The following is a 13,214-nucleotide window of genomic DNA, read 5'->3' on the forward strand; positions in this document are numbered from 1 at the left end:
AGTGTTACAATGACAGACCTGTACCCACCAATACGGTACCCCAGTGTTATACAGTGTCAGACCTGTAACCGCCAGCACTGTACCCCAGTGTTATACAATGACAGACCTGTACCAACCAGTACTGTATCCCAGTGTTATACAGTGACAGACCTGTACCCACCAGTACTGTACCCCAGTGTTGTACGGTGTGAGACCTGTACCCACCAGTACTGTACCCCAGGGTTATACAGCGACAGACCTGTACCCACCAGCACTGTAACCCAGTGTTATACAATGACAGACCTGTACGGTCTGCACGGGCAGCACGGTGGCATAGTGGTTAGCACTGTTGCCTCACAGCGCCAGGGACCCGGGTTCGAATCCGGCCTCGGGTGACTGTCTGTGTGGAGTTTGCACATTCTCCCCGTGTTTGCGTGGGTTTCCTCCGGGTGCTCCGGTTTCCTCCCACAGTCCAAAGATGTGCGGGTTAGGATGATTGGCTATGATAAATTGACCCTTAGTGTTAGGGGGATTAAATACGTGGGGTTACGGGGATAGGGTGGGATATGTGTTGGTGTAGGGGTTACGGGGATCGGGTGGGATATGTGTTGGTGTAGGGGTTACGGGGATCGGGTGGGATATGTGTCGGTGCAGGCTCGATGGGCCGAAATGGCCTCTATCTGCACTGTGGGGTTTCTGTGATTCTGTGATTCTGTGATACCCACCAGTACTGTACCCCAGTGTTATACAGTGACAGACCTGTACCCACCAGTACTGTACCCCAGCGTTATAGTCACAGATCTGTACCCACCAGTACTGTACCCCAGTGTTATAAAGTGACAGGCCTGTACCCACCAGTACTGTACCCCAGTGTTATACAGTGACAGACATGTACCCACCAGTACTGTGCCCCAGTGTTAGTGACCAACCTGTACACACCAGTACTGTATCCCAGTATAAGTGACCGACCTGTACACACCAGTAATGTACCGCAGTGTTTTACAGTGTCAGACCTGTACCCACCAGTAATGTACTCCAGTGTTATAGTCACAGATCTGTACCCACCAGTACTGTACCCCAGTGTTATACAGTGACAGGCCTGTACCCACCAGTACTGTACCCATGTTATACAGTGACAGACCTGTACCCACCAGTACTGTACCCCAGTGTTATACAGTGACAGACGTGTACCCACCAGTACTGTATCCCAGTGTTAGTGACAGACCTATACACACCAGTACTGTATCCCAGTGTCAGTGACCAACCTGTACACACCAGTACTGTACCGCAGTGTTTTACATTATCATACCTGTACCCACCAGTATTGTACCCCAGTGTTATACAGTGACCGACCTGTACACACCAGTACTGTACCGCAGTGTTTTACTGTGTCAGACCTGTACCATCCAGTACCGTACCCCAGTGTTATAGAGTGACAGGATTGTACCCACCAGTACTGTACCCCAGTGCTAAACAGTGACAGACCTGTACCCATCACTACTGTACCACAGTGTTATAGTGACAGAACTGTACCCACCAGTACTGTACCCCAGTGTAATAGTGACAGAACTGTACCCACCAGTACTGTACCCCAGTGTTATACAGTGACAGACCTGTACCCACCAGTACTTTACCGCAGTGTTATACAGGGACAGACCTGTACCCACCAGTACTGTACCCCAGTGTTATACAGCGACAGACCTGTACCCGCCAGTACTGTACCCCAGTGTTGTACAGTGACAGACCTGTACCCACCAGTACTGTACCCCAGTGTTATACAGTGACAGACCTGTACCCACCAGTACTGTACCCCAGTGTTATACAGTGACAGACCTGTACCCACCAGTACTGTACCCCAGTGTTAAACAGTGACAGACCTGTACCCACCAGTACTGTACCCCAGTGTTACACAGTGACAGACCTGTACACACCAGTTCTGTAACCCAGTGTTATACAGTGACAGACCTGTACCCACCAGTACTGTACCCCAGTGTTATACAGTGACAGACCTGTACCCACCAGTACTGTACCCCAGTGTTACACAGTGACAGACCTGTACCAACCAGTACTGTACCCCAGTGTTATATGGTGACAGACCTGTACCAACCAGTACTGTACCCCAGTGTTATATGGTGACAGACCTGTACCCACCAGTACTGTGCCCCAGTGTTATACAGCGACAGACCTGTACCCACCAGTACTGTATCCAAGTGTTATACAGTGACAGACCTGTACCCACCAGTACTGTACCCCAGTGTTATACCGTGACAGACCTGTACCCACAGTACTGTACCCCAGTGTTATAGTGACAGACGTGTACGAAACCAGTAGTGTACCCCAGTGTTGTACAGTGAGAGACCTCTACCCACCACTACCGTAACCTAGTGTTATACAGTGACAGACCTGTACCCACCAGTAATGTACCCGTGTTATACAGTGACAAACGTGTACCCACCAGTACTGTACGCCAGTGTTATACAGTGACAGACCTGTACCCAGCAGTTCTGTACCCCAGTGTTGTACAGAGATGGACCTGTACCCACATGTACTGTAGCCCAGTGTTATACAGCGACAGACCTGTACCCACGAGTACTGTATCCCAGTGTTAATGACTGACCTGTACCCACCAGTACTGTACCCCAGAATTGTACAGTGAGAGACCTGTACCCACCAGTAATGTACCCCAGTGTTATGCAGTGACAGACCTGTACCCACCAGTACTGTACCCCAGTGTTATTTAGTGACAGACCTGTACCCACCTGTATTTTACCCCAGTGTTATAATGACAAACCTGTACCCACCTGTATTGTACCCGTATTACACAGCGACAGACCTGTACCCACCAGTACTGTAACCCCGTGTTAGACAGCAACAGGCCTGTACTCACTAGTGCTGTACCCGTGTTATACAGTGGCAGACCAGTACCCACCAGTATTGTACCTCAGTGTTATACAGCGACAGACTTGTACCCACCAATACTGTACTCCACTGTTATACAGTGACAAACCTGTACCCACCAGTACTGTAACCCAAGGTTATACAGTGACAGACATGTACCCACCAGTACTGTACCACAGTGTTATACAGTGACAGACCTGTACCCAGCAGTACTGTACCCCAGTGTTATACAGTGACAGACATGTACCCACCAGTACTGTACCACAGTGTTATACAGTGACAGACCTGTACCCACCAGTACTGTACCCCAGTGTTATACAGTGACAGACATGTACCCACCAGTACAGTACCCCAGTGCTATACAGTGACAGACCTGTACCCACCAGTACTGTACCCCAGTGTTATACAGCGACAGACCTGTACCCACCAGTACTGTACCCCAGTGTTATACAGTGACAGATCTGTACCCACCAGTACTGAACCACAGTGTTATACAGTGACAGACCTGTACCCACCAGTACTGTACCCGTGTTATACAGTGACAGACCAGTACCCACCATTACTGTACCTCAGTGTTATAATGACAGACCTGTACCCACCTGTACTGTACCCGAGTGTTATACAGTCACAGACCTCTACCCACCAGTACTGTACCCCAGTGTTATACAGCAACAGACCTGTACCCACCAGTACTGTACCCCAGTGTTATACAGTGTCAGACCTGTACCCGCCAGTACGGTACCCCAGTGTTATGCATTGACAGACCTGTACCCACCAGTACTGTATCCCAGTGTTAGTGACAGACCTGTACCCACCAGTACTGTACCCCTGTGTTATACGTTGACAGACCTGTACCCACCAGTACTGTACCACAGAATTATACAGTGAGAGACATGTACTCACCAGTACCGTACGCCAGCGTTATACAATGACAGACCTGTGCCCAGCAGTACAGTATCATAGTGTTTTACACTGACAGACCTGTACCCACCAGTACTGTACCCCAGTATTATACAGCGACAGACCTGTGCCCACCAGTACTGTACCCCAGTGTTATGAAGCGACAGACCTGTACCCATCAGTACTGTATCCCAGTGTTATACAGTGACAGACATGTACCCACCAGTACTGTACCCCAGTGTGATACAGTGACAGACCTGTACCCACCAGTACTGTACCCCAGTGTTGTACGGTGCGAGACCTGTACCCACCAGTACTGTACCCCAGTGTTATACAGTGACAGACCTGTACCCACCAGTACTGTAACCCAGTGTTATACAGCGACAGACCTGTACCCACCAGTACTGTAACCCAGTGTTATACAGCGACAGACCTGTACCCACCAGTACTGTACCCCAGTGTTATACAGTGACAGACCTGTACCCACCAGTACTGTACCCCAGCGTTATAGTCACAGATCTGTACCCACCAGTACTGTACCCCAGTGTTATACAGTGACAGGCCTGTACCCACCAGTACTGTACCCCAGTGTTATACAATAACAGACATGTACCCACCAGTACTGTACCCCAGTGTTATACAGCGACAGCCCTCTACCCACCAGTACTGTGCCCCAGTGTTAGTGACAGACCTGTACACACCAGTACTGTATCCCAGCATCAGTGACCGACCTGTACACACCAGTAATGTACCGCAGTGTTTTACAGTGTCAGACCTGTACCCACCAGTACTGTACCCCAGTGTTATAGTCACAGATCTGTACCCACCAGTACTGTACCCCAGTGTTAAACAGTGACAGGCCTGTACCCACCAGTACTGTACCCATGTTATACAGTGACAGACCTGTACCCACCAGTACTGTACCCCAGTGTTATAGAGTGACAGGCCTGTACCCACCAGTACTGTACCCGTGTTATACAGCGACAGACCTGTACCCACCAGTACTGTACCCCAGTGTTATACAGTGACAGACCTGTACCCACCAGTACTGTATCCTAGTGTTAGTGACAGACCTATACACACCAGTACTGTATCCCAGTATCAGTGACCAACCTGTACACACCAGTACTGTACCGCAGTGTTTTACTGTATCAGACCTGTACCCACCAGTACTGTACCCCAGTGTTATACAGTGACCGAGCTGTACACACCAGTACTGTACCGCAGTGTTTTACTGTGTCAGACCTGTACCCACCAGTACCGTACCCCAGTGTTATACAGTGACAGGATTGTACCCACCAGTACTGGGCCCCAGTTTTATACAGTGGCAGACATGTGCCCACCACTACTGTACCCCAGTGCTAAACAATGACAGACCTGTACCCATCACTACTGTACCACAGTGTTACAGTGACAGACCTTTACCCAACAGTACTGTACCCCAGTGTAATAGTGACAGAACTGTACCCACCAGTACTGTACCCCAGTGTTATACAGTGACAGACCTGTACCCACCAGTACTTTACCGCAGTGTTATACAGTGACAGACCTATACCAAGCAGTACCATACCCCAGTGTTATACAGCGACAGACATGTACCCACCAGTACTGTACCCCAGTGTTGTACAGTGACAGACCTGTACCCACCAGTGCTGTGCCCCAGTGTTATACAGTGACAGACCTGTACCCACCAGTACTGTACCCCAGTGTTATACAGTGACAGACCTGTACCCACCAGTACTGTACCCCAGTGTTGTACAGTGACAGACCTGTACCCACCAGTACTGTACCCCAGTGTTATACAGTGACAGACCTGTACCCACCAGTACTGTACCCCAGTGTTATACAGTGACAGACCTGTACACACCAGTTCTGTAACCCAGTGTTATACAGTGACAGACCTGTACCCACCAGTACTGTACCCCAGTGTTATACCGTGACAGACCTGTACCCACAGTACTGTACCCCAGTGTTATAGTGACAGACCTGTACGAAACCAGTAGTGTACCCCAGTGTTGTACAGTGAGAGACCTGTACCCACCAGTAATGTACCCGTGTTATACAGTGACAAACATGTACCCACCAGTAATGTATGCCAATGTTGTACAGTGACATGTCTGTACCCACCAGTACTGTACGCCAGTGTTATACAGTGACAGACCTGTAACCAGCAGTTCTGTACCCCAGTGTTATACAGAGACGGACCTGTACCCACATGTACTGCAGCCCAGTGTTATAGAGCGACAGACCTGCACCCACCAGTACTGTACCCCAGTGTTATACAGTGAGAGACCTGTACCCACCAGTACTGCACCCCAGTGTTATACAATGACAGATCTGTATCCACCAGTACTGTACCCCAGTGTTATAAATTGACAGACCTGTACCCACGAGTACCGTATCCCAGTGTTAATGACTGACCTGTACCCACCAGTACTGGACCCCAGTGTTATACAGTGAAGGACCTGTACCCACCAGTACTGTACCCCTGTGTTATATATTGACAGACCTGTACCCACCAGTACTGTACCCCAGAATTGTACAGTGACAGGCCTGTACCCACCAGTACTGTACCCGTGTTATACAGTGACAGACCTGTACCCACCAGTACTGTACCCCAGTGTTATAGAGTGACAGGCTTGTACCCACCAGTACTGTACCCGTGTTATACAGTGACAGACCTGTACCCACCAGTACTGTACCCCAGTGTTATAGAGTGACAGGCCTGTACCCACCAGTACTGTACCCGTGTTATACAGCGACAGACCTGTACCCACCAGTACTGTACCCCAGTGTTATACAGTGACAGACCTGTACCCACCAGTACTGTATCCTAGTGTTAGTGACAGACCTATACACACCAGTACTGTATCCCAGTATCAGTGACCAACCTGTACACACCAGTACTGTACCGCAGTGTTTTACTGTATCAGACCTGTACCCACCAGTACTGTACCCCAGTGTTATACAGTGACCGAGCTGTACACACCAGTACTGTACCGCAGTGTTTTACTGTGTCAGACCTGTACCCACCAGTACCGTACCCCAGTGTTATACAGTGACAGGATTGTACCCACCAGTACTGGGCCCCAGTTTTATACAGTGGCAGACATGTGCCCACCACTACTGTACCCCAGTGCTAAACAATGACAGACCTGTACCCATCACTACTGTACCACAGTGTTACAGTGACAGACCTTTACCCAACAGTACTGTACCCCAGTGTAATAGTGACAGAACTGTACCCACCAGTACTGTACCCCAGTGTTATACAGTGACAGACCTGTACCCACCAGTACTTTACCGCAGTGTTATACAGTGACAGACCTGTACCCACCAGTACTGTACCCCAGTGTTATACAGTGACAGACCTGTACCCACCAGTACTGTACCCCAGTGTTATACAGTGACAGACCTGTACCCACCAGTACTGTACCCCAGTGTTGTACAGTGACAGACCTGTACCCACCAGTACTGTACCCCAGTGTTATACAGTGACAGACCTGTACCCACCAGTACTGTACCCCAGTGTTATACAGTGACAGACCTGTACACACCAGTTCTGTAACCCAGTGTTATACAGTGACAGACCTGTACCCACCAGTACTGTACCCCAGTGTTATACCGTGACAGACCTGTACCCACAGTACTGTACCCCAGTGTTATAGTGACAGACCTGTACGAAACCAGTAGTGTACCCCAGTGTTGTACAGTGAGAGACCTGTACCCACCAGTAATGTACCCGTGTTATACAGTGACAAACGTGTACCCACCAGTAATGTATGCCAATGTTGTACAGTGACATGTCTGTACCCACCAGTACTGTACGCCAGTGTTATACAGTGACAGACCTGTAACCAGCAGTTCTGTACCCCAGTGTTATACAGAGACGGACCTGTACCCACATGTACTGTAGCCCAGTGTTATAGAGCGACAGACCTGTACCCACCAGTACTGTACCCCAGTGTTATACAGTGACAGACCTGTACCCACCAGTACTGCACCCCAGTGTTATACAATGACAGATCTGTATCCACCAGTACTGTACCCCAGTGTTATAAATTGACAGACCTGTACCCACGAGTACTGTATCCCAGTGTTAATGACTGACCTGTACCCACCAGTACTGGACCCCAGTGTTATACAGTGAAGGACCTGTACCCACCAGTACTGTACCCCTGTGTTATATATTGACAGACCTGTACCCACCAGTACTGTACCCCAGAATTGTACAGTGACAGGCCTGTACCCACCAGTACTGTACCCGTGTTATACAGTGACAGACCTGTACCCACCAGTACTGTACCCCAGTGTTATAGAGTGACAGGCCTGTACCCACCAGTACTGTACCCGTGTTATACAGCGACAGACCTGTACCCACCAGTACTGTACCCCAGTGTTATAGTGACAGACCTGTACCCACCAGTACTGTACCCCAGTGTTATACAGCGACAGACCTGTACCCACCAGTACTGTACCCCAGTGTTATACAGCGACAGACCTGTACCCACCAGTACTGTACCCCAGTGTTATACAGTGACAGACCTGTACCCACCAGTACTGTACCCGTGTTATACAGCGACAGACCTGTACCCACCAGTACTGTACCCCAGTGTTATACAGCGACAGACCTGTACCCACCAGTACTGTACCCGTGTTATACAGCGACAGACCTGTACCCACCAGTACTGTACCCCAGTGTTATACAGTGACAGACCTGTACCCACCAGTACTGTACCCCAGTGTTATGCAGTGACAGACCTGTACCCACCAGTACTGTACCCCAGTGTTATACAGTGACAGAGCTGTACCCACCAGTACTGTACCCTGTGTTATACAGTGACTGACCTGTACCCACCAGTACTGTACCCCTGTGTTATACAGTGACAGACCTGTACCCACCAGTACTGTACCCCAGTGTTATACAGTGACAGACCTGTACCCACCAGTACTGTACCCCAGTGTTGTACAGTGACAGACCTGTACCCACCAGTACTGTACCCCAGTGTTATACGGTGACAGACCTGTACCCACCAGTACTGCACCCCAGTGTTATACAGTGACAGACCTGTACCCACCAGTACTGTACCCCAGTGTTGTATAGAGACAGAGCTGGACCCACCAGTACTGTACCCCAGTGTTATACAGTGACAGACCTGTACCCACCAGTACTGTACCCCAGTGTTATACAGTGACAGAGCTGTCCCCACCAGTACTGTACCCCAGTGTTATACAGTGACGGACCTGTACCCACCAGTACTGTACCCCAGTGTTATAAAGTGACAGACCTGTACCCACCAGTACTGTACCCCAGTGTTATACAGTGACAGACCTGTACCCACCAGTACTGTACCTCAGTGTTATAGTGACAGACCTGTACCCACCAGTACTGTACCCCAGTGTTATATAGAGACAGAGCTGTACCCACCAGTACTGTACCCCAGTGTTATATAGAGACAGACCTGTACCCACCAGTACTGTACCCCAGTGTTATATAGAGACAGAGCTGTACCCACCAGTAATGGATGTAAAGGATTGCACGGCACTATTTCGAAGAAGAGCAGGGGAGTTTTCCCCGGTGTCCTGACAAATATTTATCCCTCAACCAACATCACTAAAACAGATTCTCTGTGTCGAAATTGACTGCCATAATTCCTTATAAAACAACACTGACTGCATTTTAAAAACACTTCATTGGCTTTGTCTTTCTGAGAATGTGAAAGAATCTTAAAATCATAGACTGGTTACAGCACAGAAGGAGGCCATTCGGCCCCTCGAGCCCGTGCCGGCTCTCTGTAAGAGCAGTTCAGCCAGTCCCACTCCCGCCCTTTCCCCGGAGCCCTGCAAATACTTTTCCTTCAGGTACTTATCCAACTCCCTTTTGAAAGCCACAATCGAATCTGCCTCCACCACCCTTTCAGGCAGTGCATTCCAGATCATAAAAGATGTAATAGCAGAGCACTTGGAAAAGAGTGACAGGATTGGACAAAGTCAGCATGGATTTACAAAAGGTAAATCATGCTTGACTAATCTACTGGAATTTTTTGAGGATGTATCTGGTAGAATAGATAAGGGAGAACCAGTGGATGTGGTATATTTGGACTTTCAGAAGGCTTTCGATAAGGTCCCGCATAAGAGATTAGCGTGCAAAGTTAAAGCACATGGGATTGGGGGTAAGGTACTGACTTTGATAGAGAACTGGTTGGACGACAGGAAGCAAAGAGTTGGAATAAACGTGTCTTTTTCCGAGTGGAAGGCAGTGACTAGTGGGGTACCGCAGGGATTGGTGCTAGGATCTTGTAGGAACGGGAGTTCCTAGCGAAAAAACTGAGCACTGCTCAGGAATTTAACAAAGAACTTTAATGGAAAAACTATTTTAACAGTAAACTACAGGAGACATCGAGTGTAGGTCTTTTTTCTTCCGAGGTTCCACGAGGACTGATTAGGAAACCCCGTAGCTGACGTCATGACGTTCCTCCCGCCATACGGTGATCACGTGATGCACGGTATGACGTCATCACGTTTTGTCCGGGCTGTTGAAGCAACCGCGCTCTGTTAAGTTAAAGGTACAGATAATGGTACAGACAAGGTTGTGACTAACAATCTGTTAAAGGCATTATGTACAGACGGTCTGAGTCCGTTGTGGGCTCCACCACAACCCCAGTTCTTCACAATATATATTAATGATCTAGACGAGGGAGCTAGATGTAATATCTCCATGTTTGCAGATGGCTCAAAGCTGGGTGCGCATGTGTGCTGTGAGGAGGATGCCGAGAAACTCCAGTATGACTTGGACAGGTTGGACGATTGGGCAGTGCATGGCAGATGCAGTATAATGTGGATAAATGCGAGGTTATCCACTTTGGTGGCAAAAACAGGAAGGCAGATTATTATTTGAATGGTAATAGATTGGGAAAAGGGGAAGTGCAACGAGACCTGGCTGTCCTTGTGCACCAGTTGCTGAAGGTAAGCAGGCAGGTGCAGCAGACGGTTGAGAAGGCAAATGGTATGTTGGCCTTCATAGCGAGAGGATTTGAGTACAGGAGCAGGGATGTCTTGCTACAGTTGTACAGGGCCTTGGTGAGACCACACCTTGAGTATTGTGTGCAGTTTTGGTCGCCTTATCTGAGGAAGGATGTTCTTGCCATGGAGGGAGTGCAGCGAAGATTCACCAGACTGATACCTGGGATGGCAGGAATGACATATGAAGAGAGATTGGGTCGATTAGGCTTATATTCGCTAGAGTTTAGAAGAATGAGAGGGGATTTCATTGAAACGTATAAAATTCTAACAGGACTAGACAGACTAGATGCAGGAAGGATGTTCCTGATGGTGGGGGAGTCCAGAACCAGGGGTCACAGTCTAAGGATAAGGGGTAAGCCATTTAGGACTGAGATGAGGAGGAATTTCTTCACCCAGAGAGTGGTGAACCTGTGGAATTCTCTGCCACAGAAGGCAGTTGAGGCCAATTCATTAAATATATTCAAGAAGGAATTAGATATATTTCTTAAGGCTAAAGGGATCAAGGGATATGGGGAGAAGGCAGGGACAGGGTACTGAATTTGGATGATCAGCCATGATCTCATTGAATGGCGGAGCAGGCTCGAGGGGCCGAATGGCCTACTCCTGCTCCTATCTTCTATGTTTCGATGTTTCTATGTTTGTACGGTGTGACCTCCCACTGTTCATTGATAACACCTGGGGAATAGACACAAACACTGGAGACTGAGAACCAGCCCATTCACTGAGTGCATTTCCCGTCTTTTTGAAGAGTGTAAGTACATTGCACCTGCCCTGTGCTCACACCCAATGTTTATGGAACCTGAAGACGTTACCAATCCTATAACTCTCTGCGATTGCTGGGATTTATTCCAAAATAGCCCAGGAGTCCTGTGGCTATTGAATCCTTTCAGTTTCCGCCTGACACATTCTTCACCTCATTCTTCCCGCCAGCGTTGTTGAGTCTCCTTCACCGGGGCTGCACCTTCCCCGAGGTCCTGCTGATGAATGCTGAAGTGAAGATTCCAGCACAGGACCAGAGGGAGGCCATTCGGCCCCTCGAGCCTGTTCCGCCATTCAACCAGATCACGGCTGATCTGTACCTCAACTCCATCTACCCGCCTTGGTTCTGTAACCGGTAACACCCTGACCCAACAAAACTCTCAGTTTTGAAATTTCCAATTGACCTCCAGCCTCAACAGTTTTTTGGGGGAGAGAGTTCCAGATTTCCACTGCCCTTTGTGTGAAGAAGTGCTTCCTGACATCACCCCTGAACGGCCTGGCTCTAATTTTAAGGTTCTGCCCCCTTGTTCTGGACTCCCCCCCCGACCAGAGGAAATAGTTTCTCTCGATTGACCTGATCGAATCTCGTTATCATTTAAAAACACCAGAGAACTGCAGTGTGACAATCTTAAAATGAACCCAAGTCCTCGAAAACTCTCCTCCCAACAGATTTCTCACGAGGTTAGAGCGAAAAAACCTTCAGTCCGTATAGAAGAGAAATAAGCCTAACCTGCAACGGGGGCTTTGGAGAGCTGAAGGAACACGAGGCATGATTAATGGGCGGCTTAGAATAATGGGCTGGTGCTGTGAAGGATGATGGGCCTCTCTGGGAGTTGGGAACATTACAGAGTGAGCGAGCTGATAATTAGCAGCTCCATTGTTTAGTGACAGCAGATTGTAGCACCATATGTCTGTGTGTGCAGAGAAGAGAAATCAGAAAGTCTGGCATTTCTCCAGCGCCTTTCACCACCTCCGGACATCCCAAAGCACTTTACAGCCAATTAGGTACTTTTCGAAGTGGAGTCACTGTTGTAATGTAGGATACGCTGCAGCCAATTAGCGCACAGCAAGCTCCCACAAACAGCAACGTGATAATGACCAGAAAATCTGTTTTTAGTGATGTTGGTTGAGGGATAAATATTGCCCTGGACACCGGGGAGAACTGCCCTGCTCTTCTTCGAATAGTTCCACGGGACACTTTACACCCACCTGAGAGAGCAGACGGGGTCTCGGTTTAATGTCTCATCCAAAAGACGGCACCTGCAACAGTGCAGCGCTCCCTCAGTACTGCAACACGGCAGTGTAACGCTCCCTCAGTACTGCCCCTCCGAAAGTGCAGCGCTCCCTCAGTACTGCCCCTCCGACACAGCAGCGCTCCCACAGTACTGCCCCTCCGACAGTGCAACGCACCCTCAGTACTACCCCTCCGACAGTGCAGCGCTCCCTCAGTACTGCTCCTCCGACAGTGCAGCGCTCCCTCAGTACTGCCCCTCCGACAGTGCAGCGCTCCTACAGTACTGCCCCTCCGACAGTGCAGCGCTCCCTCAGTACTGTCCCTCCGACACAGCAGGGCTCCCACAGTACTGCCCCTCCGACAGTGCAACGCACCCTCAGTACTGCCCCTCCGACAGTGCAGCGCTCCCTCAGTACTGCTC

General features: G+C 49.3%; 1 protein-coding gene across 1 annotated transcript in view; it reads left to right on the forward strand.

Annotated features, from left to right (window-relative positions):
• Positions 1-12,332, forward strand: part of LOC147114489 (acid-sensing ion channel 1C-like) — a 28,732-nt gene extending 16,400 nt beyond the window's left edge. Inside the window, exon 2 of the mRNA XM_085993925.1 lies at positions 12,246-12,332. Coding sequence (XP_085850051.1) covers positions 12,246-12,332 — 87 coding nt within the window. The remainder of the gene's footprint in view (positions 1-12,245) is intronic.
• The last annotated feature ends 882 nt before the right edge of the window (positions 12,333-13,214 follow it).

Source organism: Somniosus microcephalus, chromosome 7 (assembly GCF_052327205.1).
Source record: "Somniosus microcephalus isolate GS21.2 chromosome 7, FLI_Smic_1.0, whole genome shotgun sequence".
NCBI classification, from domain to species: domain Eukaryota; kingdom Metazoa; phylum Chordata; class Chondrichthyes; order Squaliformes; family Somniosidae; genus Somniosus; species Somniosus microcephalus.